The 26,255-nt window shown below is 44.1% G+C and overlaps 1 protein-coding gene across 4 annotated transcripts in view; it reads left to right on the top strand.

Moving 5' to 3' along the window:
* Positions 1-878: 878 nt before the first annotated feature.
* Positions 879-26,255, top strand: part of osbpl9 (oxysterol binding protein-like 9) — a 34,230-nt gene continuing 8,853 nt past the window's right edge. Inside the window, exons 1-10 of one of the 4 annotated variants that reach the window (XM_040052857.1) lie at positions 879-1,012; positions 3,390-3,440; positions 8,780-8,858; positions 15,930-16,006; positions 19,440-19,535; positions 19,884-19,931; positions 20,953-20,982; positions 21,073-21,123; positions 21,625-21,663; positions 25,615-25,705. In XM_040052857.1, coding sequence (XP_039908791.1) covers positions 902-1,012; positions 3,390-3,440; positions 8,780-8,858; positions 15,930-16,006; positions 19,440-19,535; positions 19,884-19,931; positions 20,953-20,982; positions 21,073-21,123; positions 21,625-21,663; positions 25,615-25,705 — 673 coding nt within the window. In that variant the 5' untranslated portion in view covers positions 879-901. Of the gene's footprint in view, positions 1,013-3,389; positions 3,441-8,779; positions 8,859-15,929; positions 16,007-16,049; positions 17,385-17,938; positions 18,516-19,439; positions 19,536-19,883; positions 19,932-20,952; positions 20,983-21,072; positions 21,124-21,624; positions 21,664-25,614; positions 25,706-26,255 lie in introns of those variants that run through there. The other 3 variants (XM_040052858.1, XM_040052860.1, XM_040052859.1) reach the window with 3 other exon arrangements.

A 26,255-nucleotide genomic window follows, 5' to 3' on the forward strand; every position in this document is an offset into this window, starting at 1 on the left:
CCTTTGGTTTGGATGGCTGACTCCAGGTGTATAAACTCATCGAGCTTCACTACCTCTCCTCTTTCCATGTTTATCGTTCAGCCTTTCTCCCTCTCATTCACACACGTCTTCTATCTCACTCACACTGACTTTATTCTCTCTTCTCTCCAGAGCATGCCTCCACCTCTCCAGGCTCCCTACCCTTACTAACGTTGTCTGCACACACCATAGTCCACAGAGACTCCTGTCTGACCCAGGGGCATTTTGTATGCCCCTCACGATTCCCATTGTCAACCCCCACCCTTCTGCAGCACCCATGCACTGTTCTGTTTTTGGTGTGCCACCCCAATATTTTAAGTGGCCCCCATATGGCCACCCCTATGAAAAAATTCTGGATGCGCCCCTGGTCTGGCCTGTCCATCACCATGGCAACCAAGAAGGGACTCAGATCCAATCCCTGTTGTATTACAACCATCATACATGTCCTGCAACTCTCTCTACTCTTCTCCATCAGCACTGTCAAAGCAAACATAGCATCTGTAGTGTATTTGACTTTTTCTGTAAAAAAAAAAGAATTATAGATGAAACTAGGACAGCATAGCAGACACTTAAAATGAACTCCGGTAATTCACACGTTTGTGGATATATAAAAAAAAAGGTAAGATTCAATAATATAATAACAACATCTTTATCAAAATCACTGGAAACGACTTTTACTTGGATGATTATTTATTTATTTATAGTTTTAGTCGTTTTGTGTCAGAGCATGATCTCCGGGTCAAGTGACTACTCTTACTTTATTTTCACTGAATGCTGAATGTGATGAGCGTCATCATCATCATCAGAACGATAATCTTCCTCATACCATGACGCCTACCCCACACCATATCCGACTCCTCCCCGCCCGGAGCCTGTTGTAAAGATGGCGTCCATCATGGAGGGGCCGCTCAGCAAGTGGACCAACGTCATGAAAGGCTGGCAGTATCGCTGGTTTGTTCTGGACTACAATGCCGGCCTGCTGTCGTACTACACGGTACGTTCATCTCGGCTGCGATTGTCAGCATGTCTTGCTCAGGAGGTTAGACTGTGGAAGTTGCGGCTGGTCGTCAGCAGAAGTGGGAGAAGGGCCTTGTGTTTGTCAGGAGTTGGGAGTCTCAGCTGGCAAAGCGAGGCGAGTCTCTGTTGGTGACGGATGCGTACGTTGGCCAATAGCAGAGGCTTTCGAATGCTAACTGACCAATCGGGTGATAGCATTTTTTGCCCATGCTTCCGCAATTGCGGCTAGCTAGCACAGCTACACGCTAAAACCCCACAGTATTCACGCAGAGATAGTTATGGATCGTTTAAACTGTCAGGGGAAATGAAGAGAGAAATGTGTGTGGATGCGTGAGAGGCGACCTTTGTTCTGATAGTTAACAAAGCGAACAGCGTTCACTAGTTTCCTTAAAGCCATAAAGCTACACCGCAAAGGTAGAAGAGTGGCTGCTGGTTAGTTAACCTCACCGGGTGTTCGAGCAGTATATAATGTGGACTGTAAACCAGGCAAAAGTTATAACCGGTGAAACAAGCTGTAGGGAAGAGCGAGTGCCGTCCATTCCTCTGACAGAGTGAAAAAGAAATCAATGTACTCTTGTTTACATGGAGAGCGATTGACAGTGTTATTCTGAAGGGATGAACACAGTAACCTGAGCTGTCAGGTAACCGCGACTGCAGTTAGTGTGCTGAATTATAGTCGTCACCATGATAGGAGGAGGTGTGAGAAGAATCTGCCAACAGCATCTCAAATAATCCTGATTGGCGGTCCAACATTGTATTGATGGCATGTGTGTTATGTCTTGTGGGTCTTTGATCAGTTTGTTGATTCTCTGTCCAATATATCCGCTACAGTTGTGATCAGGAGTTTACACACAACTTATTTCTTTAAGAACTTTAAAATACAAGAACTTTGAATTTATCTAGGATTTTCTAATCCACACTGGGCCAAAAATACACATGGCGGCTCGAATATATACATACAACCCGACTATTATTTGGTTAGATGTTTCTTGGTGAGTTGCACCTTCACCAGACGCTTTTGGTAACCATCAATAAGCTTCTGGCATAATTATGGCTGGATATTTTTTTAACTCTTTGCAGAATTTGAATACATATTGGAGCTACCACCACCATGCTTGACAGTTGGTACAATGTTCTTAGGTTTGAAAGCTTGACCTTTAGTCTACAAAAATAAATCTGTAATAGTGGCAAAAATAATGACCATTGCATCCAAACACCTCAATTTTCTTTTTCTTCATTCGATCATAAAACGTTTCTCAAGAAGCCATTTGTTTTGTCCATGTGGGCCACTGACAATTTCAGTTGAGCTCGAAGGTGTCGACTTCTTGGTCAGCGCTTTTACACTTCATGGCTTGAATCTTCATGGTTCTTGAACATCCTGAGCAAGCGTCACTCATCTGAGGGTGACAGGGTCTTCTTCCGTAGGTTAGTGAAGTGCTGACAGAACTGAATAATTTGTATTTATATAGTTTTTTAAAATGATGATCTTGGAATCTGCAGTTGTCTACAAATGGCTCAAGTGATTTCCAGAGCTGACTTTGCCATTGTTCTGAATGTCGGTTCATCCAGTGAGTGTCAAAAAAAATATTTTTTATCCTGGTAAAGAGAAATCTCCAGTTCAGTGTATCGTGATCACTCAGGAGAAGTTATCAGACACACACTGTAGAACCTTCAGCCCAACTTATTCCAAGATCAGAGTGTATGTATGTATTTGACATTCATGCGCAGGGTGAGTGTGTGTACTGGCTTTGATTTAGCGCTTTTATACTCTACCTGAGCACTTTTTGCAACATGCCTCATTCACAAGCACACGATTTTTTTCTATGCTTTTTCTACTGCAGTGCTTTCTGTCTAACGTTCCCACACATTTATGCTCTGATGGATATATCGGAGAGCAACTCGGGGTTGGTGTCTTGCCCGAGGGTATTTGGCACGCAGACCGGAGCAGTCAGATCAATTAGTAAATGACCTGCACTCCCTCCTGAGCTACAGACACCTCTACTTCTGCCTGTATTTGCATCCCTGTTTTGCTCATGTCCAAATTTATTCTGAGCGTTATTCATTTCAACAAAAAGTAAGAAACTTTTTTAAAGTAACTCTAAAAATATGGTTAACATGAATTATTAAGCCACGACATCAGTCACATTTTCTGCCATTTACTTTTATTATTTTAGGAGAAATCTTCTCTATTTTCTTATAATAAGACTTTTGGAACTTCTGGACTTTTGAAAGTTGTTGGAATTATTGAAATTTCCGAACATAAACATGTAAAAATGTTCTTGCATTTAAATGCACATCATGTTCTCACACTTTAAATGTTTTGATCCCTGACTGTCTGTTTTATTGATTCACAGTCAAAAGACAAGATGATGCGAGGATCCAGAAGAGGCTGCGTACGACTCAGGGTAAGAGCCTCGAACCCTTCGTGATAGTTTTCCTTAAACGTATCCTGTGCGCCCTTGCTTACCTGCTTTACCTTTGTTTCTGGTTATCTGACATGATTTGGTTTGACGGCGGTCTCTGTTTGTTGACGTAGTTTGACGAGTTTCACATACTCATAAATCTGCTGCTACGTTCCAGTAAAGCATTTCTCCTTTTCTGAGCACTTTCAGTTTTGGCTGCTGTCCACTAGATAGCAGCAGTTGTCATACTTGTGTGTTTGTTTCTTCTTCATAACAAGGGAGCCTTGAAAGAATGAGCTTTCTTTTTATAATTGTGAATGTCTAAAGACACGAAGGATAAAAAGCAGAACTATATCTGTTGACCAATAAAAAGGTTAAAAGAAAGTCTGGTTGCTTTTTGCTCATCGTGCTGGTTTGCTGCGTTTGAAAGTAAACCTGTTTGTCCTTGGTTTGTGAATTCACTTTATGTTCTAACATGACTGCGATCAAAGGTTGAGTTGAAGTAAAGTTTGCACACTCGAGACGAGGGAGGAGATTGTTGATGTGACCAAAACAGAGCTTCTTAGTCTGGCCTTGTTGTCCGTATCTACGTAGCCATTTTATACACTTCTAACCTTTAGACTTCCTGGAAGCTGCACATCAACATATTAAGTCTCTTGTGTTTTCAGTTGGCTGGTTGACTTTAAAAATAGGAGAAAGTTGATTATTTTAAAAATAAGCACTCACTATTTTAGCCAGGTAGGACCGGAAAGAGGAAGTATCTTCTGAAACTATCTGTACAGAGGATCCAGTTTCATGTACTCGTATGTAATCATGCAGTAATGGCAAATGAGATTGTTCAGGGTTTAATCTGATAGTTTTCTACAAACTCTTAAGGAGTCACTCTGCTTTGACCCGTCTTAAATAGCAGCAAAGTCATATCCTCCGATGTAGCGTTATACTGGTTGCAGGGCATTTTCCTTCAATTGAATATTCAGTGGTTTTGCAGTGAAAGTCAACATTATTCTGCGATAATGAAATAGCAGTCAACATACATGATGTCGTTTGTTTCAAACATTTTAATCAGACAGGATGTAGGAGAGTGCATCCCCATCCTGAACTGTGCTAATGCTGTCGACACACTTCATGACTGGGTTGCATTATCCTGATTGATTATTTGGTCAATACCCTCTCACTCCACAACGTCCTCAATTGTCAGACAATCGCCGGTGCTATTTTTATAAAGAGAAGCACCATGTCAGTCGTTCACTACCTGTGAAAAACGCCCTGTCCAAACCCAGTGGTGACTGCAGTTTAGTACATTTACGTCATTAAATTAATTAAACCCTTGTCAACAAAGTCATTGTTGTGACTGCGTGTTATTAACCCTTGAGCAACGCTGTGTAGTTTTAATATCGCAACCAACATGTTATTAAATCTAAACACTGTCAGACAGCCTCTCTGGCTAGGCTGGATGTTGCGTCCAGTTTTGTGTTTACTGATGTTTACTACACTGTCACACAGTATGTTTATATATTTGGTTTAACAGGGACTATATGATGGTGGAGTTTTCCATGTCTATAAAATTCACTGGCCGCTTCATTAGTTACACCTTGCTGATTCAGCAGGGTGCAGGTAATAGTGCTCGGAGATTTTAATTCAATACAGGTTTATTTATATCACAACAGGGGTTACCTAAAGGCTCTTTATACTGCGGGGTAAAGAGTTTGCAGTATTTGGGAGAAAAGCCCAACAGTCAGACAACAAAGGAAGAGAGGAAGAAACCTGTGGTAGACCCAGGCTCAGGGAGGGGCATCCATCTGACCGGTGGGGGTGAGAGGAAGAAGAAAAGAGAAAGGACAACATGGGAGACAAGATAGAAGACGCATGTTCAGGATATGCTGCAGTGGTATATGAACATCTGTCGATGCATTACTGGAACTCCTGTTCAAGTCTTAAGAACAACAAGTCAGCATTCATTCTGAGAGTGAAGTGCTCTGTTAGGCTAATATAATCCTGTAAGATATGATAGGGTCTTATCTTTGTATGGGAGGAAACTTAAATTTAACTGGGAAGCAATAAAGAAAAGTGAGTGTGGGAGAAATATGGTCTCTTTCTCGTGCCTGTCAGCACTCTTGCTACAGCGCTTTGGACTCACCGAAGGCTTTTGTAGGATATTTTAGAACAACCTGATAAAAATGAATTATAGGAGTTACTGTTGAAGAAATGAATGCATCGACTAGTTTTTCAGCATCACTCTGAGATGGCTTTTTTTATTTTAGAGATATTTTACTGTCGAAGAAAGCAATGCTACATGTTTGTTTAATATACGCGTTGAAGGATCGGATCAAAAATGACTCCATGATTTTATACACTGTTACTGGAGGCTGTCACGCCATCCTGAGCATGAGTATCTCACTAGGCAACATGTTTATACGATTTTTACAGCCAAATATAGTCTGATAACTCTACTGCTCTCTTTTAGTGGCTTAGTGGTATAAATACAGCTGCATTAAAAGTGTGTGGGACGTAGCCTGTCAGTAAATCGATCGTCTTTGACGTGGTAGCATTAACGTGTGATAAAACCTCTCGATGGGCTTGCAGGGATTCTAACGAACATGTCGATGCGTAAGAAATTATTGAAGTCTGTTTGGAAAGGTTGGTTTTAATATCAGCAGTTACTAAAGTTGCTGTATTTAATGCGTATGGATGTAAATGTTTCTTTAATGGTTAAAATTATTTGTAAATACATTAATTAATTACTCGTTTAAGTTGAAGGAATATTCAGCTCAGCAGAGCTCTGTTTGTTAGCCTGCCCACATTAATGCCAAGAAACCTGCCATTGTTCTTATTTTCTTTAATCAGTGATAAATGTTGAGATCACCTGGTTCATGAAGAGCTTTTTTTTTATAGACCAACAAATGATTGGTTTCCAGGCCAAATGAAGATTTGCTCGCAAACTTCCAACGACTTCAAGCAGCACGTTTGAGTTATGCCAGAGAAGTTGTTGCCTTCATGTTTTTAGAGGAACATCAGTGTCCAAGGTCGTCCACAGTGAGGATGGAGCTGTATTAAGAGATAATCGACCTCTATGAAAATCAGGTTTTGGTAGCTGTTCTGCATTGAGTTGCTATTGTTGATGGTATGAAGAACATGCCATGAAGGGAGCACTTCTCTAAATTATTTAGACCACTTTCAGAAAAACATCGTGTCCACTGAAATTGTTTTCCTAGTGCTGTGTAGTCCATTATTACAATATTAAATGTTTAATAATAAATATGTGTAGAAGTGTAATATTACAGAGGGAAAACTGTGAGTGGGCTCATGGACACTTTGAGTGAAGCTACTCAAGTCTGACGGTGAATTAAATGCAGTGTTGAGGCTGCAACTTTTAGCATCTACATCAGGGGTGGGCGACTCCAGGCCTCGAGGGCCAGTGTCCTGCAGGTTTTAGACGTGTCCTTGATCCAACACAGCTGATTCAAATGGCTAAATGACCTCCTCAACATGTCGTCCTGGTAATGAACTCATCATGTGATTCAGGTGTGCTGACCCAGGGTGAGATCTAAAACCTGCAGGACTCCGGCCGTGAGGCCTGGAGTTCATCACCCCTAAATCTACATGAATGTTCACCCATTTTAATGAGCTTATGTTAACTGAGAAATCAAAAATAAAGAGGTGTGGAGCAGCGCCTGGTGTGGTCTCTGCTGCTGCAGCCCATCTCTTTCACGGTTTGACGATCAGAGGCACTCTCCTGAATACTTTTTACTTTTATTTTCTATTTTTCAGACCATTCTCTGTAAACTCTGGATGTGTGAGAAAGTCCCAGCAGATAAGCAGCTTCTGAAATACCCAGACAGCCCATCTGGCAACAACAATCGTGACACATTCAAAGTCGTTTAAATCCTCTTTCATTTTGATGCTCGGTTTGAACGTCAGCAGGCTGTCTTCATCATATCTAAACGGTCAAATGCTTTGAGCTGCTCTTGGCAATTACAGGTGTACCTAATAAAGTGGCTGGTGCATGCAATGCAGTTTTGCTGCACTTAGGGTTGCAGGTATCATCTGTCACATTTGATAAGGGCTGGGTGTCTGTATCCGTTTCATTATGCGTTTCCAGACACGTGCATACAAATATGAATCTCTTGTCAGTGACCTGTTTTTTAACCATTTAGTTTTTAATATAAGACAAATTAATATTAATTTACCTGTAATATTACAGGTTTACAACACATCACAAGATACTGTACAATGTCTGTGAAGGTTCTCAGTCATCCAGGTCACTGTAGTCGAAGGAGCTTGCAAAGAAAAGCGTCTGGACTTCTTTAAGTTGCTTGAAGACGTTTCACCTCTCACCCGAGAAGCTTCTTCAGTTCTAAGGTCAAATGGTGGGGAGTCATCTGACCTCAGGAATTCGCATGATAAGGTGGGGCCAGGTTTCACAATGAGCTCACCCGAAACCCTGGCTGATTGGGACCCACACCCAGGTTCACACCTTGGCTCAGGTGATTAGAGGATCATCAGGGGGTCCTTTTGTCCCTCTGTGGGGGGAAACTCCCACTAGGTTTATATCTGGGACTCTCCACCATTTGACCTTAGAACTGAAGAAGCTTCTCGGGTGAGAGGTGAAACGTCTTCAAGCAACTTAAAGAAGTCCAGACGCTTTTCTTTCCAAGCTCCTTTGGATACTGTACAATCCAGAAGCCCTCAGAACAGAGACGTGTCCCTGAAAGTCAGTTCAAAGCAATGGCACAGACTTTATAAAGGTTGCATAAAATAAAAATGTAAAAAACAGAGTTTTTCAGGGGTCAACAAACAGATTTTACAGCTGTTTTATCCACCCCTTACAGAGATTTGCTGTGTAAGTAACCTCTGAGTCACACGCCCTGTTTCTGTTGCTAGGAGCTAATGCCCCAGCCAGCCAGCAGGCCGTTCCTCTGCAGTTCCTTTTTTCCTTTTTGGCTGCTGCTCCCTGGTGTACTTTTTCTCTCTCTCCACCCTTCCCTGCCTTTCTCCTCCTTCACTCTCCCAAATCCCACCTCCTCCCCTCCCTTCTTCTCTTCCATGTTCCAAAAGACTGCACTCATTTTTGTGTGTCTGCGAGAGAGAGAGAGAGAGAGAGAGAGAGACGGTGATTTATTTTAGTTTTTGAGGAAAAAGATGACGAGGCAACAGGAAATTGAGCTTTTGAAGAGAAGAGGGTGAGCTGCTGAGAATGACTAGGGTTGATTAATAAATGAGAGCCAGTTGGGGACATGTTGAGGGCACGAAGATCGAAATGGAAAGTGGAGTATGACGTGTCCCTGTCTGACTGCCTGCTTTTCCCATTCTCTCTCTCCCCTCCTCTCTTTCTGTTTGCCCAGGGAGCTGTGATCGGCATCGATGACGAGGACGACAGCACATTCACCATCACTGTGGACCAGAAGACTTTCCATTTCCAAGGTGAGGCGTCCCCCTGGTTAATTCTGCTCTCTTACAGCCCCCCTCTTCTCCTCTATGTAGTCCTCTGTGAATGCTTTGCATTCAGCCATGCTGTCCATTTGCTCTCTCGCTCCCTCTCTCTCCCCTTCCTGCCTTTTAACGTCTTGGATTGGTTTGCTCTACTGCCAGCAGACACGCACACACTGGCATCTACACAATCTCAAAGCATGCTGCAAGCGTCTGAGCTGTTTCTCTCTTCCTCTTCGAGCTCTGAAGTTGGACTGACATATTTCGGTAAACAAGATTTGTTCCACTGCGAGCTAAACAGATTCCTTTGGAGCAGAAGAAGCAATTAAGACTTCTTTTTCCCTTCAGCCGTCTCCACTGCAGCTGAAGAGGAAGATTGCTGCTTATGTGTCTCTGCAGTTGAGCCACTGGGAATAATAAGGGGATACTGCTGAGCTCAGGTCTCTTCTTGCTGCTGCTCCTGCTGTTCGCCTTTCGCCGCACCGCTGCTGCCGTCGCTCGCTTTCTAACAGCCGGTCGCTCCGTAGGGACAGGATTGGCTCCCACCTACAGCATCGCCCCCCTCCCTCGCGTCCTGTCAGCCCCTTCCTCCTTTTGACAGGGACCCATCCTGTTCAGTACACCGCAGACACCTTTTTTACCCTGTCGCTCCGCCAGGTCTTTAACTAACCTCCTCTAACTTTGGTTCATTTCCGCCCTTCCATTTGTCCATTTGTGTCTGTTTCGCCACCACCAAATCCCTGCACACTTCACTACCAGCATCCCCTTTCACCTCCTTCCTTGAGGGTCACCAGCCACAGTCCATGGGCCCCCCGCCCTTCTCACCTCCTCCATGCCCTCTCCTATGTCTGTGTTCCGAAGCTGTATGCTGTGGTTCTACAAACGCAAGGGTAAGGAGAAAACCACGACGTCAGCATGCATGCCAGCCCGGGGCGAAAGGATCGCAAGGAGGCGTCGTCTGTTTGTCTTCTGGGATGTACGGTCAGGGTGGAGCAGTGCGCTCCGTGGTGCATGGTAGAAAGGGTTTGCAGTCGAGGTTCAAGGACAGTTCAGACTACGACTGTTTAGTCACTGTCCGCGATGAGGTAACGTTCGTATGCACAGTCCTCAGATGTTTGCACAAACTCACTGTGTTATTTTAGAAAGGGATGTTTATGTTACTGGTGTTGCTGGTTCGCTGTGGAGACGTCGTTTTGTCTCCCTCGGGACAGTAACTCGCATGCGGATGTATTCATCAGTGAATAATGGCTCAGATATCATTGTCTTTATGTAATCTGGTGCTTTTCTGCAGCTGATGTTTGTCAGTCAAGATGCATTTATTTATATTTCCGTTGCATTTATTTTTATCTGAGTTAACTGAGTGTGTGAGCAGGAGATGCAAATTATATTCTAATGAGACCAAATCAATCATCAGTCAAAGAGGGAAATTTCTGCGGGTTCAGCGACAGTGAGACACCGAAGGTTTCTGCCGTTCGAGTTAAACCCGTCGATTTGAAAGCAGCGAATCCTCCCACGGTCGTCTTTTTGTTTGAGTGAAAACAATGAAAAGTTGACGCAAGACACATCTGCTTTCCAAATACCCAGCGGAGGACTGAAGTGTCTCATGTGTCTCCGCTGGCAGGACGAGCAAAAATTGGCACCGAACATGAGATTCTGCATCAGCTGTTAGCTGAGATATCAAGAGGATGTCGGGCAGGACTAGTTTCTGTGTTGCTGTAAAATGATCCTGGAGTAAGAGTGTTATGCAGTCGGTCTCACAGGACTGGCAGCATCATCTCAATGGGCCAGTGTGTGCGTTTCCTGGTCATGGATGGTGCGCCGGTGTAAAGAAACGAGCGAGAAACTGAGATTAGAACTTATATTCAGAGCGATGCTTTTCCTTTTATCCCTGCAGTAAAAACTGCTCATTTCTAAGCTGCACGCTGCTACTGCACAGTCCATATTACAGGTTAAATTATAGTTCTGAGCTCACAGTCCACTGTGCTAGCCTGGAGTGCGGCTCTGCGCTCCTTCTATTTAGAGAAACATCCATTATTCATCAGCCTCTCTCCCCCGGCGGTGCATCATAGCTGCCTGAGAGCCCTTTTCCTCATTTCCCCTCTTTGCTGGCCTTCTGTTATCTGCTAAAGCTATCTGTCTTCTCTCTCCCAGTCGGGCAGCACACGTCCGGGATGAGAGACCTCTGTGTGTTCTCCGTCTTGTTCTGTCTCTCCTGGGCCCTCCCTCACCTCAGCATCACCTGCACTGTCAGCTCTGTCCTTTTGTTATACGTTTTGTTCACAGCTTTATCTTCATTTCGACCTCTCTGTTATTTCAGGAATGAAACCGGTGTTTGTGTCAGGTTGAAAAGTCGCCAACGCTTATCTTCTTCTAATCTTCATTAAATGAGCAAAGTACAGAGTACTTTCCCACCAATCCACCTTCGATTAAGTAACCATTCAGAAGATTTCTGCACCACGCCGGGGGAGCTACGGGGTCAGAGTATTGGCAGCTTGTAGTCTAGCATCAGCCTTCTTGCTCAGACATGTGACCAGACGTCTCATAGCACGTCTGAGGATAGCAGGAGGAGAAAGAAGTGGGCTGAATAATTAACACGGGAAAAAAGGAGCAGCAGCATAACGAAGAAGTGCTGAGCGTCATAAACAGACGTCACTGACGGTTTAACATGAAGTCCTTGGGTTAAAAGTACAAAACTGGACATGATATTTGTCTGAGTGTGTTGGTTGTAACTGCACATGCACCATCTGTCGTGAGTTTATTTGTCTGTGAATGGCATTGTTTACAGTTTAGGTGACCGTAACTTTGTTTATATACTCAGCTGGAGCGGTTTTCCGGTCCGCGGGGCCGGACTCATCAAGTCACAGAATTGCTTTTTTTTTTGTTTTCTGTATAGTTGTTCATGTGGATAGTATCCTGGTCTCCTTAAGGGACAATGTAAGCGTTGTTGTTTTGGGTTCGGCACAAAATCCTTGCACATCCAGTTCTTTCATTTTCCTAATTGTTAGATAAGGAAAAACGGTTAAAACCACAAGAATCGAGCTTAAAAATAGTGTGGAAACCACGCTGTGAGTTCTGACTTCACATGACTTCACTTAAAGTTGGCCACATCCCCGGAGAGTCAAATACACAACCATTCAGCAGCTGCTCGGTGCATGTGGGGAGGGATTCATTGAAAAACACAGTTACAGTGATATAATGATGTTGTGCGATCAGCAGGATACTGTAAAGAAGATTTTCCTGCATTTTGAAGGATAACAGGAGGGAAAAATAATGTGTGACATCAAATTAATCATATTATTTAATTCATCTGTTTTCCCAACTTTTCACTTAGTCTCTCCTGTACACATCGGTCGATCCGCAGCAGGTACTTTAGCGTTCGTGAGACGAGCTGTATCCTGTGGAAAATTCTACCAACACATACCCTCCTTTGTAAATATGTTTTTCTAGTATCGGTTCCTTTTGCTGGATGTGAGGTGATCTCCGCTGTGTGTGGAGCTGTGCACCGCTGCTACATGTGTGGAAACTCGTCTTTATTTGGCAGCAGCATTTGGGGATCTTATTTTTAGCCGTTAGATTTTGCAGTTATTTCTGTTCTGTGTGGGAAAGTTTGTGGGTTTTCCTCTAATATTTGCAGCGCGTGCGAGTGGCTGACCTGAAGCTCGCTGGTGTGAGGTGCGGTCCCTCCCGTTCGTGCCTCTGATAGCCCTGCTGGGCCTCGCTGCCATTGCCCAGCTTTCAGTAACGGGTTTGGTCTGCACACTTTGCTGTGTTGTGACAGTAGCAGCTGAGCTGTCAGACTGTTTCGTTTATACAGGGTGGAAACGGCATCGTAAAACTTTAAGAGCGGGTTTAATGGCAGGTTTGTGGACAAAGCATTTAACTTTCAGACTTTTGTCCTTTTTGTTTGGTTAAATTTGACGATGCTGCAAAACGGCACGACTGGAATCCCCAAATTTCCTTAATTATTATCTTTATTTTATTTAAGGATATGAAGTCAAACACATACTATAGATGCTGCTAACATTCACTGAAAACATTTGCATATCCAGTTTTGTCTTGTTTTCTTTTTTCCAAAATTTCTGGAAATTGTTGAGAAGGAGGTCGAGTCATTGTCTGAATGTCCTCCCCTCACACGCGTCTCACAGCAGGAGGCTGCTTGCGTCAGCTGCTCCTGAGCAGAGCGTGCAGGAGAAACGACACATGGCGCTCGCTCATTGTAAATTCACTGCACGATTACCTGCTCTTTTCTCACCTGGACACAAATGGGAATAACGCAGATATTGTACTGGGGAGCTTGCAGGTTAAAGATTGTTTAACGAGGCGGGCTGTTGCGTGCTCCCTTTTCTGTGTCACGTGTTTAAATTCTACAAAACGTGATTGTTGGTGGAGTATTAACAAAATGGGTTCCTGTCAGGTGGATGAATAATGTGCTCACACCTCCTTGGCAAAGCAAATCACAGCTCCAGATGTGAATCACTAACTAGGACAAAGATTGGACTTGTGACACAGTTCCTGTATTAGCTTTTCTTGGATGGCCTGGCTGTCGTGAGTAGAGCTGAACAACATTAGCTGCAGCAGATCTGTTCCCCTGCAGAGTCGGAAAGCGAGAGGGCAGCGAGGTGCTGTCTGAGTGGATTGGCCCGAGCCTCGGCTGCCGTTTAATGTCTTTAAAAGCTTTTCCTGTTGTAGCGCTCCTTAGCCTGCTCATCTGCTGCTCTGTCTTGTTTCCAGCTCAATGAAAGATGACTCCTACACAGGATGGAGTTTAGGAGCTAATTCAAGGACATATTTAGTTCTTTGTTAACAGCTTTTGGAGATTGATTGGAGACTGTATTGATTACTGTCCTCACCTGGAACATAAGCTGCTTTTTCTGTCCGGTCTTTGCACCTGACCTTTTCCAGCAGATTTCTGGTTTTGTGTTTTAAGCCAGTTAACACGGGTGTTTTCTTTTTGTTTTGTTAAATGGTTCAAATGATTCACAGGTCAGTGTTTTGTCTGCATATAATACACGAGTCTAGAAATAATGCTAAAGATGAGACATTTTGACAGGCACGAAAAACTGTATTTTTCCACCAACAAGGGGATTCCCAAAGAGGTTTGTGAGGAAACTTGGCATATCTCAGCATGGTGTGCAGTGTGTCCTTAAAAATAAATGAAGTGCAGGACTAAAAACGTGTCTGCAGCAGACGAACAGAAAGTCCTGTCCTTTAGAAACAGACAAACATGCATCTGACCCATCTACTGTTCGCTGAAGTCTCTCTGTGGGTGTCAAGAAGACGATCTGAAGATGGCACAGAAACTGGACTAAAGATCGTTGGCGACGGGTCTTCTGGAGTCGTGAATCCAAATTTGTGTCTGTAGCGATCTGTAATGGTAGAGCTATTGAGGGCTGCCAAAATTAATGGAACTGTCAGATTTGGATGCAGTAACACCTGGAAAGCATCTGTTTGGCTGCAGCTCTATTTTTCAGCACGACAATGATCCCAAACACTCGCCCAGTGCAGTAAAAGCTCACCTGGATAGAAAAACACTGTCAGCCATAGACTGGTCTCCTCAGAGCCGCGTGGGGTCATATTGACAGAGAAATCCACAAAAGGCAGCCATCACCCAAAAGCTTGAACGTCCTGCAGAAATATTCCTATTGTATAAACTCTGTGGGTTTTTTGCCTTATATACTGTAGTTCCATATATGTTTACACATGTTTCAATAGATTTCTGAACCTGCTTCCCATTTTCTTAGCAAAAAGTAAACAGATTGGCTCAGACTTGGCACAGTGCTGTACAGCTTTAGCACCCATCCACTTCACTTCATTCCATGTCTTGGCAGGAAAATGCAATATTACGTATGCCAGTGGCAGGAAAAAGCATCCAGGAGCCTTTTGCAGTGTGTACTGCATGTGCCAGAGCCTGTTCTGGGTCATTGGTTAATGTCGCTGTCTTTGCTCTGAGGGTGCAGCCTCACTCTGCTCTGCTTCACACAAAGATGAGAATCAGTACTGTGGCAGCACAGGAAAGGAGCTGTAAGTCCTCATTTTTACAATTGCCATAAAAGCTGGTCACTTTTATGGTATTGATTCAGCCATTACTGTCATGCAGACAAAGATTTTATATCTGTATGAGTTAAATATAGTGAAGCGTATTTAAAAAGCTTCAGTTTTAATGTCTGTCTGTGTCAGACTCCTGCCTCATTGGGCATAATGAAGGTGGCGTGGCAGGAGGCCGCCCCTCCCGGAGCCGGGTTCTGCCGGAGGTTTTTCCTGTTAAAAGGGAGTTTTTCCTTCCCACTGTCACTAAAGCGCTCGCTCAGCATCTGTCGTTGTGATTTGGCGCTGTATAAATAAAATTGAACTGAATTCACTTTCTAGGCCTCAAACGCCAATAAAACACCTTTTTAAAAACTCTGACTGGCTCACACAAAGGAGAAAGAAACTGTGCACCTTTTGTTGTTGAGCAGTTTCGTGTAGTTGCACTTCCTTCTAAACTGTAAAACATTTAGTGGGTGTAGTTCCTCTATGAAACCGCGCACCACGAGGTTAGTAGGTTTGGGCAAACCGGGTCATGATTTCCAGAGAGACAGAGTTTTGTTGTTGTTTGTTTTTTTGGTACTGTGAGCACAAAGACCGAGGCCCATTTTAGTTCCATTATATTCAGTGGAAGCTCAAACATGCATAAAGATTCATTCAAATTCAAAGAGGCTTTATTGACATTTATGTTAATGCAATTTAGACACAGACCTACAAGCTCTGATGAATACCCTGATTAGAAGGGAAAGTTTGACATTTTGGGCGGCATGAGTTTGGTTAAGGATCGGTACAGCTCTCATGTATGGCACGGGGAACAGTTACCAGAATATCTCTTGGTCGCCGTCACCGAATGACATGAGAGAAATAAACCTGCAAACATGTTTTCACTGAAACTTTCTAAGTGAATATTCAGTGTCCCTCACTGCGTCACCAGTACTCATGTCATCTTAGTGCTCTCATTACTTCTTTCTTTCAATGGGCTTCAGATGGTGTCAGATGGAAAACGTGGCTCACTGGGTGTGTCTGTGTTTCTGTCCTCAGCCCGAGATGCAGACGAGCGGGAGAAGTGGATCCACGCCTTAGAGGGAACTATCCTCCGGCACACCCTCCAACTCCGGGTATGAAACCAAGCGCTTCTTTGGATGCGTGTCTTTCTGTCTAATCCACTGCAGTTAACAGAGGAGTTGTTTGCTCTGTGGATCCTCTGGTGTTTGCCTGCCATTTATACAAATTCCCGTCGCACAGTTCGTATTTCCGAACTCGAGCGTGCCGCTCTTTGTGATACCTGAAGATGATCCTGGTTTAGATGAAGAGGTAAACGAGTTTGAAAACCCTGCCATGAAAATAATATCAGAGCTTTCACTGCAGTCTGTATTTGCATAAACTACACCCGAACACTCGTGATGGATTTGAATGGGCTTTGCAGGTTATCAGCACTTTAAGCTTTACGAGTATTGCTCGTATCTGTTTTTTCCTCGAGAGAGCAGAGCTGAAAGATAATTCACGTCTGTATTAAAGGGAAAAATGCTGACATTTGCGTCATCGTAGGCTGAGGATGTTTGGAAATACGTGGCCAGTCTGGACAGGTTTTAGGAGCAGGCTTTTAAGTTTAATGGAAAGTCTGCTCAGCTGCTGACCTGCTTGCTGCCATTTTTGTCCCACCGGCGTTTATATCTGTTTTTATGAGTGTAGAAATTGCTCCTCCTGCCCTGCAGTTGTTTCTCTGCTCAACCTCTTTCCCTGCTCTCCTCCCTCAAAACAAACCTTCCCTCCCATCCTCATCCAGATACGCTTCTTCCTCCTCATCGCCTCTCTTCATCCTCATAGCCTCTCTTCATCCTCATAACCAAGCTTTGCTCTCCCTCCCACCTTTCTTGTTCTGCTCGCCCTCCCTCTCTCCCTTTGGTGGCAAATCCGTTTGATGTGCTACGCTTGTGCCTGCGTGCTCGGTGCGGACACACATGCATGCGCACACCTATGCAGCGCTGCTGTCGAAGCATCATGTGACCCAGCTACCCAATCCAAGACCCGGTTGCTCAATCGGCCAAACATCTGCCTCGGCTGTCTCAGCCAATCCCCGTGGCTGTTAAAGCTCGTGCCTCTCAGCGCTTGCTGTTGGTTTGTGTGTTTTCTCGTCCGCCTGTGCGAGAGGAAGTGTGGCTTTCCTGTCAGGGGAGGGTCCTGGATTAAGTCGGCTCAGACCCAACGCTTAGCTGATAGCTGCTGCTGAAGCCCCGCTAACAGTCTGAAGGCTGCTAGGGTTTACGCTGGCACACCGCAGTGAGGAGCAAAGGGAGGAAATTGTTTTGTTTGTCTGTGGTGCTGAAAGAGGAGGAGGAGGAGGAGGAGGAAAGAATGTGACTTCAGCTGAGCTGGCGGTTTGTAGCTGTGGGGAAAACAGAGTAACGGAGGCAGAGAAAGCGACCTTGCACTCTGCTAAATGGACTGAGAGATGCACTGGCTTATTGCAGCATGTCTATTGGAGCACAGCACCCAGTAAGTAACAGCACACAGACGGGCAAAAGCCCCGCTGCACCAGAGCGAGGGGAGAAGCTACGCGGCTGCAGCGCCACTGGGACAGCAGCATTTTTAAAGTGGGTCACGCTGAGTGGAAAGACAAATAGACAGGGGAGGGAGGGGGAGTGTGCGAGGGCAGTGTTGTTTGTAAAGTCTGCTCTGTGGGTGTGGGGGGCGGGGTGGGTTGTTGTTTTTCTTTTTTTGTCTTAATTTAACACTGGAGGCCACGCTCAAACCTCCCTGCTGCTGTGTCACAGGGATGGACTGTCTGCGCGCTGCAAACGCGTGGGAGTGGAAGTCTGGGAGTATTTCCAGAACAGGGCAGAAGTGAGCACTACAGTGGCTGTTTATAAACCAACCACCTGCCTCTGACTTTCTGCTCCCAAACGTTAAAAGAAGAAAGAAAAACACTTCCCCTGTGTCACGCGTGTTGTCAAAACAGGACGCATCGTTTGCTCGGTGGTAACAGAGCGCCGGGCTGTTCTGCAGGTAGTCAGCTTTAAATACACATGGAGGAAAGTAGAGTCTTGTTCACTAATGTTCTTTGACTTTTCACGCAGTGCAGAGTAAACGTCGAGGCTCAGGTGGTTCATCTCTAATCGGTCTTGTAACACTTTACTGTGAAATTAGTTTCCTGTAGAGATTTTCGCTCCGACTTGTTTCGCTGCGTGTCGCTGGTATCCTGATGCGATGCCTTACTGGAATAATACTCCACTGACATGTTTCCAGTGTAGCGAGTTATCCGGCAAGTTTCTTCAGGATTTGTGCCAGTCTGGGTGAAACCCCCCAAAGACGCACAGTAACAGCCTTTTTTCTTCTTCTTTGTTTTCTTTTTTTTTTTTCGCTCAGGCCTTCATGCAGACAGCTACATTTTCCCCTTTAAGCTGAACAAGCACCTTTGATCCTTTTGAGGAAGTTCGCCCTCATAGCTTCATGGCTGCTGAGTATTTTATGTTTTCCCGAAGCTTAAACTTCACCTGCTTTGTGTTGATGGCTTTTCTTCACTTTCCTATCGGAGCTCATTCGTTTGCAAGAAAACGCGCCTCAAACTCGCGACGCAGCTGGACTCTGCAACATGGCAGCTCCAAAGCAGCAGTGACACCCACCACGGTTTGATAAGAGTTTGACTTTTGGCAGCAGTTGTTTCGTTTTGACAGAGCGGCTTTTCAGGTGTTGTGCGTTTTTCCACGTAACTGCTGTAAAGTGGTAAAGTGCGTTGACACACACCGTTAGTCATCTCCTGAGTCCGCTGGCTTGACGTAGGGCGGGTGTTGTGTGTTCGCGGGCACTCTGTGTCCTTGCTGTTGACAGCCTCGGTGATTAAATGAGGGTGAATTATTTTTTTTCCCGTTTTCCTGTCTTTTGGTTTTGTGTCACAGCTTACTGGATTGTTCTGGGTGCTTTGGTGGGTGAGCACAGACAGGCAGACAGATGCCTGGTCACGTCTGTTCTGCCAATAGTCTAGTAATTACCTTTTAATGGCTATTATGTAACAAAATTTGTGTGTGTGTGTGTGTGTGTGTGTGTGTGTGTGTGTGTGTGAAGTCTGGGGGCCGTTAAAGGAAGCTAATTAACAAACAATGAATTTGAGTGCACCTCAGCCCGTAACCGAATGCTCTCCGGTCATGAGTCCTGATTTCAGCTTTGTTTCAGGGCCTGAAACGAGTTGGCCTCCATCAGGCAAGCAGGCAGACCTGCTGGCCTTTCATGTAGACGAGCCTTTAAACAATAGTACTCATGTCTCCCTCACTACGGTACCTTGCTGGAAAATTCTCCTGAACTGTTGATGTTTCTCTCCACCGTTTTGTGTAACAGTTTATAAAGCCTACCTGACCAGGAGGCGATGGATATGAGAGGCTTTCCCCCCCTTTATTTGTTTGTTTTTTGGTAAATGAACAGATAAATATGTGAATACACGGCCCTGGATTTATGGACTGTGGTTTTGTGCTTTACTTTGAATATGCAAATACCTTTTGCAACACCTGCGTCGAGGACTGCACCGATGCTCAGCTGTGTTTCTTCCCTTGTCTTTAGGAGGCTGAGACGGGATTTGTTCCTAGTGTTCAAGACTTTGACAAGAAGCTAGCTGAAGCTGACGCCTACCTACAGATTCTGATTGATCAGTTAAAGGTAGGACACGACGGAAATCCACACCGTGAGGTAGATATAGATGTTGTAGATTTCAGTGGCTTCTCATCCTATATTTATAGATTGAATCTGTGTCAGCGAGCATTTCCTTGTCTACTTTTCGGTAAAGCAGAAGTTCTTGTGAGTAAGATGTGTGGTGACAAACCAGATAACTGTATTTAAAGAAAGTAGACACTGTCTCCAGCATCTTAAGGAAACCACGTAACATGTCCTTCCTTATAAGCTCTCAGTAGTTTTCCACTGTGTCATCTGTACAGTCATCCGACAGTGGAATAGCTCTTATTCCATGTTTCTGTTTTTTAACCTTTCTTTCATCTCTTGTCCACACAGCTGTTTGATGAGAAGATCAAGGACTGCAAAGAGGATGAATCACGCAGAGTGAGTATCAGCAGCGCAGCTCTGTCCTCGCATCTCGCCTCTCCGGTCCAGCATCATTAGAGCCGCTGCTAACAAAGGAGCAGGGGGCGAATGGACACTGATAGCTGTCGGTGTATCGCAGATATTTCTGTTCCAAACTGGCCTAAAGCAGCAGCGATTTCAGAAGTGATCCTCTTATTTCAAAAGCTAAAGTTCAGTCCCCTCGATATTTATTTATCAGCCATGAAGAATAAAAATTAATCCTTCAAGGAGTAACCCTTGAAGCGCTTTCCTTAACTGAGTGGTTTCAGCTTTATTTCAGGCCTGCTTAGAGTCCAAAATGACTGGATGTGCGTTAGAAAATCCCAGAAACTCTAATAGTCATCAAACCACATCTTTATTTATGAATGCTGAGGTGTCAGAACTCCTTAATGGTACAGGGGACGTCATCAGACGTCGTCTTAATGGGGGAAAGATGCATGAAGAAGATCAGTAGTCCTGACAAAGGACCCGTCTGTTCTCCAGTGTTGCTTTAAGCTTAACCAAAACTGACCACCACCTCTACTCACACCATAGGTTGCCCTCAGCTTGGACCGAGCTGCTGGCGACTGCGAGGCTGATCGATTCAGTAGTTCAGTTTTTTAGTTTGTGGTTCATTTTCTCAGTCACGTAACTGACTAATGGACAATTTAAGAAGTACATGATGTAAAAAAGGGACTATTGTTCAAACTACAATCTTCCTTTTTCTGTAGCGCCTCTCAGGCCCGGTCAGTTCTCCGAACAGATCTTCTAATGTTCGAAGATTAGAGGTGTAAACGTTTAACCTTCAGGGCGTCTCACTAGCCTCTGTGGTTATATGTCCACTTCCTCTTTGAGTTTAACACCAGCTTTTGGTCACTTTACCTTGTTGCTTGTGCCGACTGCATCAAAGCTTTCACAGCTGGAGTTTCAAGCCCCGGCTGAAGCCAGTCAGGCGTCATTACTCGCATCAGTATTTCTGCTCTTTAACCTCATTTTTTACTTCTTTCTGTTCTTTCGACAGAAAATTGAACATTTGAAGGAGACTACTTGTGTAAGTCAGAGAATGAACACATTTTCCTTCCTGTTGGGTTTAGAAGTCACTTCCTTCCTAATTAATTGCTCTGTGATTTTTCCCTTTCAGAGTATGGTAGAGTCCATCAAGCACTGTATTGTACTGCTGCAGATTGCCAAGGTAAGCACAGCACGAGTCCGCTCTCTGCAGTTTGCCATTTCTTCATAACCATTGTTCTTGTGAAACCACATGAGTGTGCACTGTGTTACCTCGCATCCCTGGGGTAGTTCCCTGCTTACTCTTGCTCTCTGGGTCGGTGGTTGGTGAGGGTGTCGCCCAGTGTTCGTTTCATCACATGTTCTGTTCAGCCTTCTGAAAGGAAGTGGAGCAATCGTTTCTGCTTTGTTAGCTGTTTGATAAGGAAAACAAAAAACGCACACGTGGATTATCTCACACGGTAGTGCAGTCCTGTCGTTTTCACTACTGAAAGAAGTGGCAAGTCTGGATTTGACCGTGTGATGAAAGGATCGCTGTATGTGGCAACTTGGGGAAAGTTTTGGAGCTTAACGCGAGAGGCCCGGGCCTCGTTTGCACCGCGGCAGATGCTCGCGATGCTTTTATGAAATGACTCTTGAACCTTCACATACAATGAGTCTAACACTGTCTTCTTAAAATTTTAAGGACCAAAGTAACGAACAGCAACACGCAAACGGACCTATAGTAAGTTTGACCCTTTCTGTCCATGACAAAAGTCGAAATCAAACAAACTGCTAACTTTCTTTTCTCGCTTAATAGACTCTCTCCTGTTAGACCAGCAGATGTACAGATCTGTTTAGTGCATGCAGTCTAATTTGGGTCTAAGCTTTCCTTCATGTCTCCTGCTGCCTTCTTCTTAATTAAATCAATATCTTCCTCTAAAATCTAAAATTGATTTATTTTGTAACTATTTTTTTCCTTCATGAAGACATGAAATGTATATGTGCAAATGGTGCTACACAAAATGCACATTGAGTGTATATTAGTACATTTCAAAAATGTCAAGTATTGTGAAAAGTTTATCATTTTATTCAAAAAGGTAAACATTCATGTAAATGTTAGTATTTTGTTGACGATGGCCTATAACTGTTATTCAGTTCCTCAAATTATTGAAGTATTTCATTTTCAGTGTGAGTAAATTACTCTTCACTCTTAGTTTAGTAACCACAGTCGTTGGGAAGAACGCTGACTCGACAGCTGTCCAGATGAAGATCGAGTTTTTGCCACAGCAAAGCTGTTTTGAAGCATGTTAATGGAAAGTGTGGTAGGAACAGCTGCACAAGCAGTAGCAATTACCTGAGCCGTGAGTGGATTGTCAGGAAAAGCGGACGGCGTCCACTCTTTAGGTAAGAGCGTCTCTAAACTCGAGCCATGTATCTGATGGACCGCGTACAGCTGCTTTAATCTTAAGTGGACCAGGAAAATTCCCCTTTCTGCCGCTGCACAGTTAATCCCAGAGATATCGCAATCTAAGGAAAAGAAGTGCAGTGGTAACAGTGGGTCATTTTTTCCACACGATGGAGAAATGCTGCTGAAAGAAATTGATTAGCACAACTGTGTGGGCTCGTATTGTAAAGTGTAAATTCAGCTCATTGCCCAGACAGTGAGTTTTATTAATGAGCAAAGTCAGTTTATTTTCCTTTTCCCTTTTTGTTTCTTTGCTGCGGTCACATTTTTAGGGTGATTTTTAGGGTGCCGTGCAGTCTGCTGGTGATGGTTGATCCACTGTGTTTTATCCACACTGTGGACAAGAGTGCGTCTGCCATTGTTCAAGAGGAATAGGAGAAACCCCTGACCCAAAAATACAGATGATGTTCAGTGTAGTGTAGAAGTCGGCACATGGAGATCCTTTTTGTTTGATCTGAGGAAGCGTTCTAATAATTTGACATACTGGCTGTTTGTAGCTGATAAAGGCCGGAAATATCTCACTTTACAGAATATATGAAAGTTTATCTCTTTAAATTAAATTATGAAAAATAAACCTTTACACAATACTCGGTGTTCTGAGATGCACTAGTGTAAGTGCACATGGGACACGTGTGATCGCATGCCTGCGTATACAAGTGTTGCCCATCACTTCACTTACTAATTAGAGGAATCGAAGTCACCATTGATCGGTCATTGTCACACTGCCTGCTTATTGAACCACTGAGCACTAATAGCTGGAAAGCCGTGCAGAAAGCACTCCTGGGCTTCTGCAGATATTCGTGTTGAAGGCCACGACAGGATTTACGCACGTTTTGAACCACTAAAGCTTTCAGCAGTAAGAGTTCCTGTTAACTGTTTTTCAAAATAAAACGGCTCTAAAAATTACCAGACCTAAAAAGGCGATAAACCAGTTGTTATGACCTAATACCAGATTATGTGTCTCATGTATACTAATGACTACTAATTATTGACCTGCAAAATAAATAAACTGAAGGTGGATATCGCTACATTAAGAGCAACAGATGGGTCACATTGCCCTTTTTTTAAACACATGTCAACGGTTAAGAGAGTTTTGATCCACTGTGTGTCTGAGACAACTGTGCAAAAAGCCATTACCACCAGAAGTTTGGGGTTAAACCACTCTGAGACCTCATCCTGTCATGTGACCTTCAGATTTTCAGATGTGAGTGTGGGTTGAGGTGCCAGAGAGGGAATCGTGGAGCTCTCCGAGTCCAAATCGCTTTCTTTAGACGACTATGACCTGGATGACTGACAACCTACAGACACATGTCCATGTTGTTCTTATTTCTGTGGGTTTTTTATCAGTCAGTCTGACTGCATCATGAAACGGTGCATATATTTGGGAAACTGCAGTATCACACTTGCACCCAGAGGAGATGGGACAGCAGAAGGTGGAAGAGGCAGAAAAGTGAGGCCTAAAAGAAAACATTGACTCAGGGATAAACAGAAACCTGCAGCTAAATGAAAAGAAGCCAATCCATCTTTGGAAAAAGCAAAGGATCGAGAAGTGTTTGTAGATCGTTTAATACAACACAACCTCCCGCTTTAAGCAAGACCTCCGCCGGCTAGCTCACAGGACTGCATTGATCTTACAGCTGGCTTAATCTCTTATCATTAAGTATAGTATTATGTAGTATAAATAGCACAGCGAAAGCTCTGCCTATGCACATACCTGCACGTGCCACCTTTGTATGCCATAGGCTTTCCACTAATCGTACCTCTGCTGAATGTCTGTCACTGCCTGCACAGCAGTGATGCATGCACCGTAGGCCTTTGTTTAAGATGCTCCAGGCGTCAGCAGCACGTTTGACCCTGTCAAACTGCACTGCCTGGGGAAATTGCTGCAAAGTGCAAGAATCATTTAAACCAAGCTCACGAGAAGCATGTTCAGTAGTTATGTCAAAATAATTTGTGCTATGGGTGGCTGAGGGGTTGCACTGCTGCGAGAGCTGCTCATTGCATTAATATTGCATTCACTTGGGGGGGTAGAGAGGTTATTGATCATTAGAGTTTAAAACCCTTTTTAGCTTTTTTTGATGACCTTGCTCTTCACATGCTTTTTTTCCTCTCATGTCGTGCTTACATAGGCTGGTCCGTATACATAATTGGATCTAATTAGAAGCCGTCGAGTTACTTTTATGAAGGCATGTGGACGCTGGAACCATTAGAAGTAGAAAGAACAGAACAGACGCAGGAAGTTTGGAGATAGGAGGACAAATCCTTGACCTCTGACTGTATCTTTCTTGTTTAGCGTTTAGATAAAGGTTTATTGTCAGTTATCTTGACCTATAAACGGAGAAAAACAAGGTCAGAGTAATTCCTATAACTCAATTCAGTAAAAACCTCACGTCACACCTCGGCCTAATCTCACAGCCGTAACACGAAGTCGCTGCGTTCCTGGTGAGCTCAGATTATCTCAAAATAGAGAAAAGGTGTAAAAGTCAGAAACTGCAGGTCAGGTTTGCGTTATAATGTCACTAAATGTTGTTTCCTGGCGGTGAGCTGTTGGGGAACGAGGGGCGAGATATTTTTGGTGTATCTCGTGTGGTTGCTGGTGTTCCTGTCAGATGGGTCGTTGGGGCTGTGACCACATCGTGTCGACAGGCTGCTGTTTGTATGCATGCAGCGTTTGCCACGAATCAAGGCAGGCCTCTACAAATGATTACCTACTGTAGTGTTTATTAACCCCCCCGATCCCCCCCGGGCCTTTTTAAAGAAGAAACGGGCTGCTCAGAGTTCAAGAGTCAACGTTAGCAGTTGTGTAGAGCTACTCCTAGCGTTTGCATGTCAAGCTGTGTTGTTGGTTTCATATTGATTGCATTAATTAAGCTTGGCAACGCCGCTCTTTCCAGGAAATCGAGTGCGAGGAAATTGATCTGCGCCGGCTGGATGATGCATTGTTTAGTTCGCTCTTCACATAGGTGCGCCGAGTTGTGATCAGGTCATATTGTTCCCCTTCTGGGTTTGAGAGGATAAAGGAGCAGGTGGATCCTTGCAGAGTAGGACTGTTTCTGAACTAAAAGCCAAACTGCTTTCGATTTAGTTTTTTCTAAACCAGTAAGCAGGCAGTGGGTCTGTGTGTGTGTGTGTGTGTGTGTGTGTGTGTGTGATTGCTGCAGCAAAGCTCTGATGTCATTTTTTGTTGTAAAGGGCATCGTTGTGTTTGTTTGTTTGTTTTTCCTCCAGAGCACCATCAACCCAGTGGATGGGATCTACCAGCCCCCTCTGGACACTCCAGCGGTGAACACGATGCCAACACAGACAACACTACCCCCAGGTACATCTGCCTCCCCAACATGTGCCAGACATTTAAAAGTAACAGCTGTCACTTACTGTGTTGAGACATCATGAGAGGTTGTTGGTGTTATATACTTAAAGGTGACAGCAGCTCCCCCTGTGGTTGGGATTGGAATCGCAGAACCGTTAGAGAAATGTGTCAAATCTGTCGATGTTCTGTCCTTGGATGACATTTGAAATTATGTTTCAGCTGCAACTGGAAACATGTTCTAGTGTGACAGTACCATCACCAGTATTGATAAATATTCTTAATATTCTCTCAGTATTTGAAGGTACACCTTCACACAGGGTTTAGCAGCATTATTCCCTCTCTTCTTCTTCTTCTCCTTTTAAATTAAGGATCTGTGTTGAAGCAGATTCCTGTTTTGTGGGCTAATATGGTTTATCCACTCAACAAGAATCCTCACATGTCTTGACTGAACTCTGACTAAATCTTTGGCTATTTCAGTCAGATGACTATGACTAGACTAAAAAAAGGCTATAAAATCAGCAGTGCGAAGTAGGCCGTTCTAATTTTGGTCTCTTATAAT

This window comes from Simochromis diagramma, unplaced genomic scaffold (genome assembly GCF_900408965.1).
Source record: "Simochromis diagramma unplaced genomic scaffold, fSimDia1.1 OVJJ01000419.1, whole genome shotgun sequence".
In the NCBI taxonomy this organism is placed as follows: Eukaryota; Metazoa; Chordata; class Actinopteri; order Cichliformes; family Cichlidae; genus Simochromis; species Simochromis diagramma.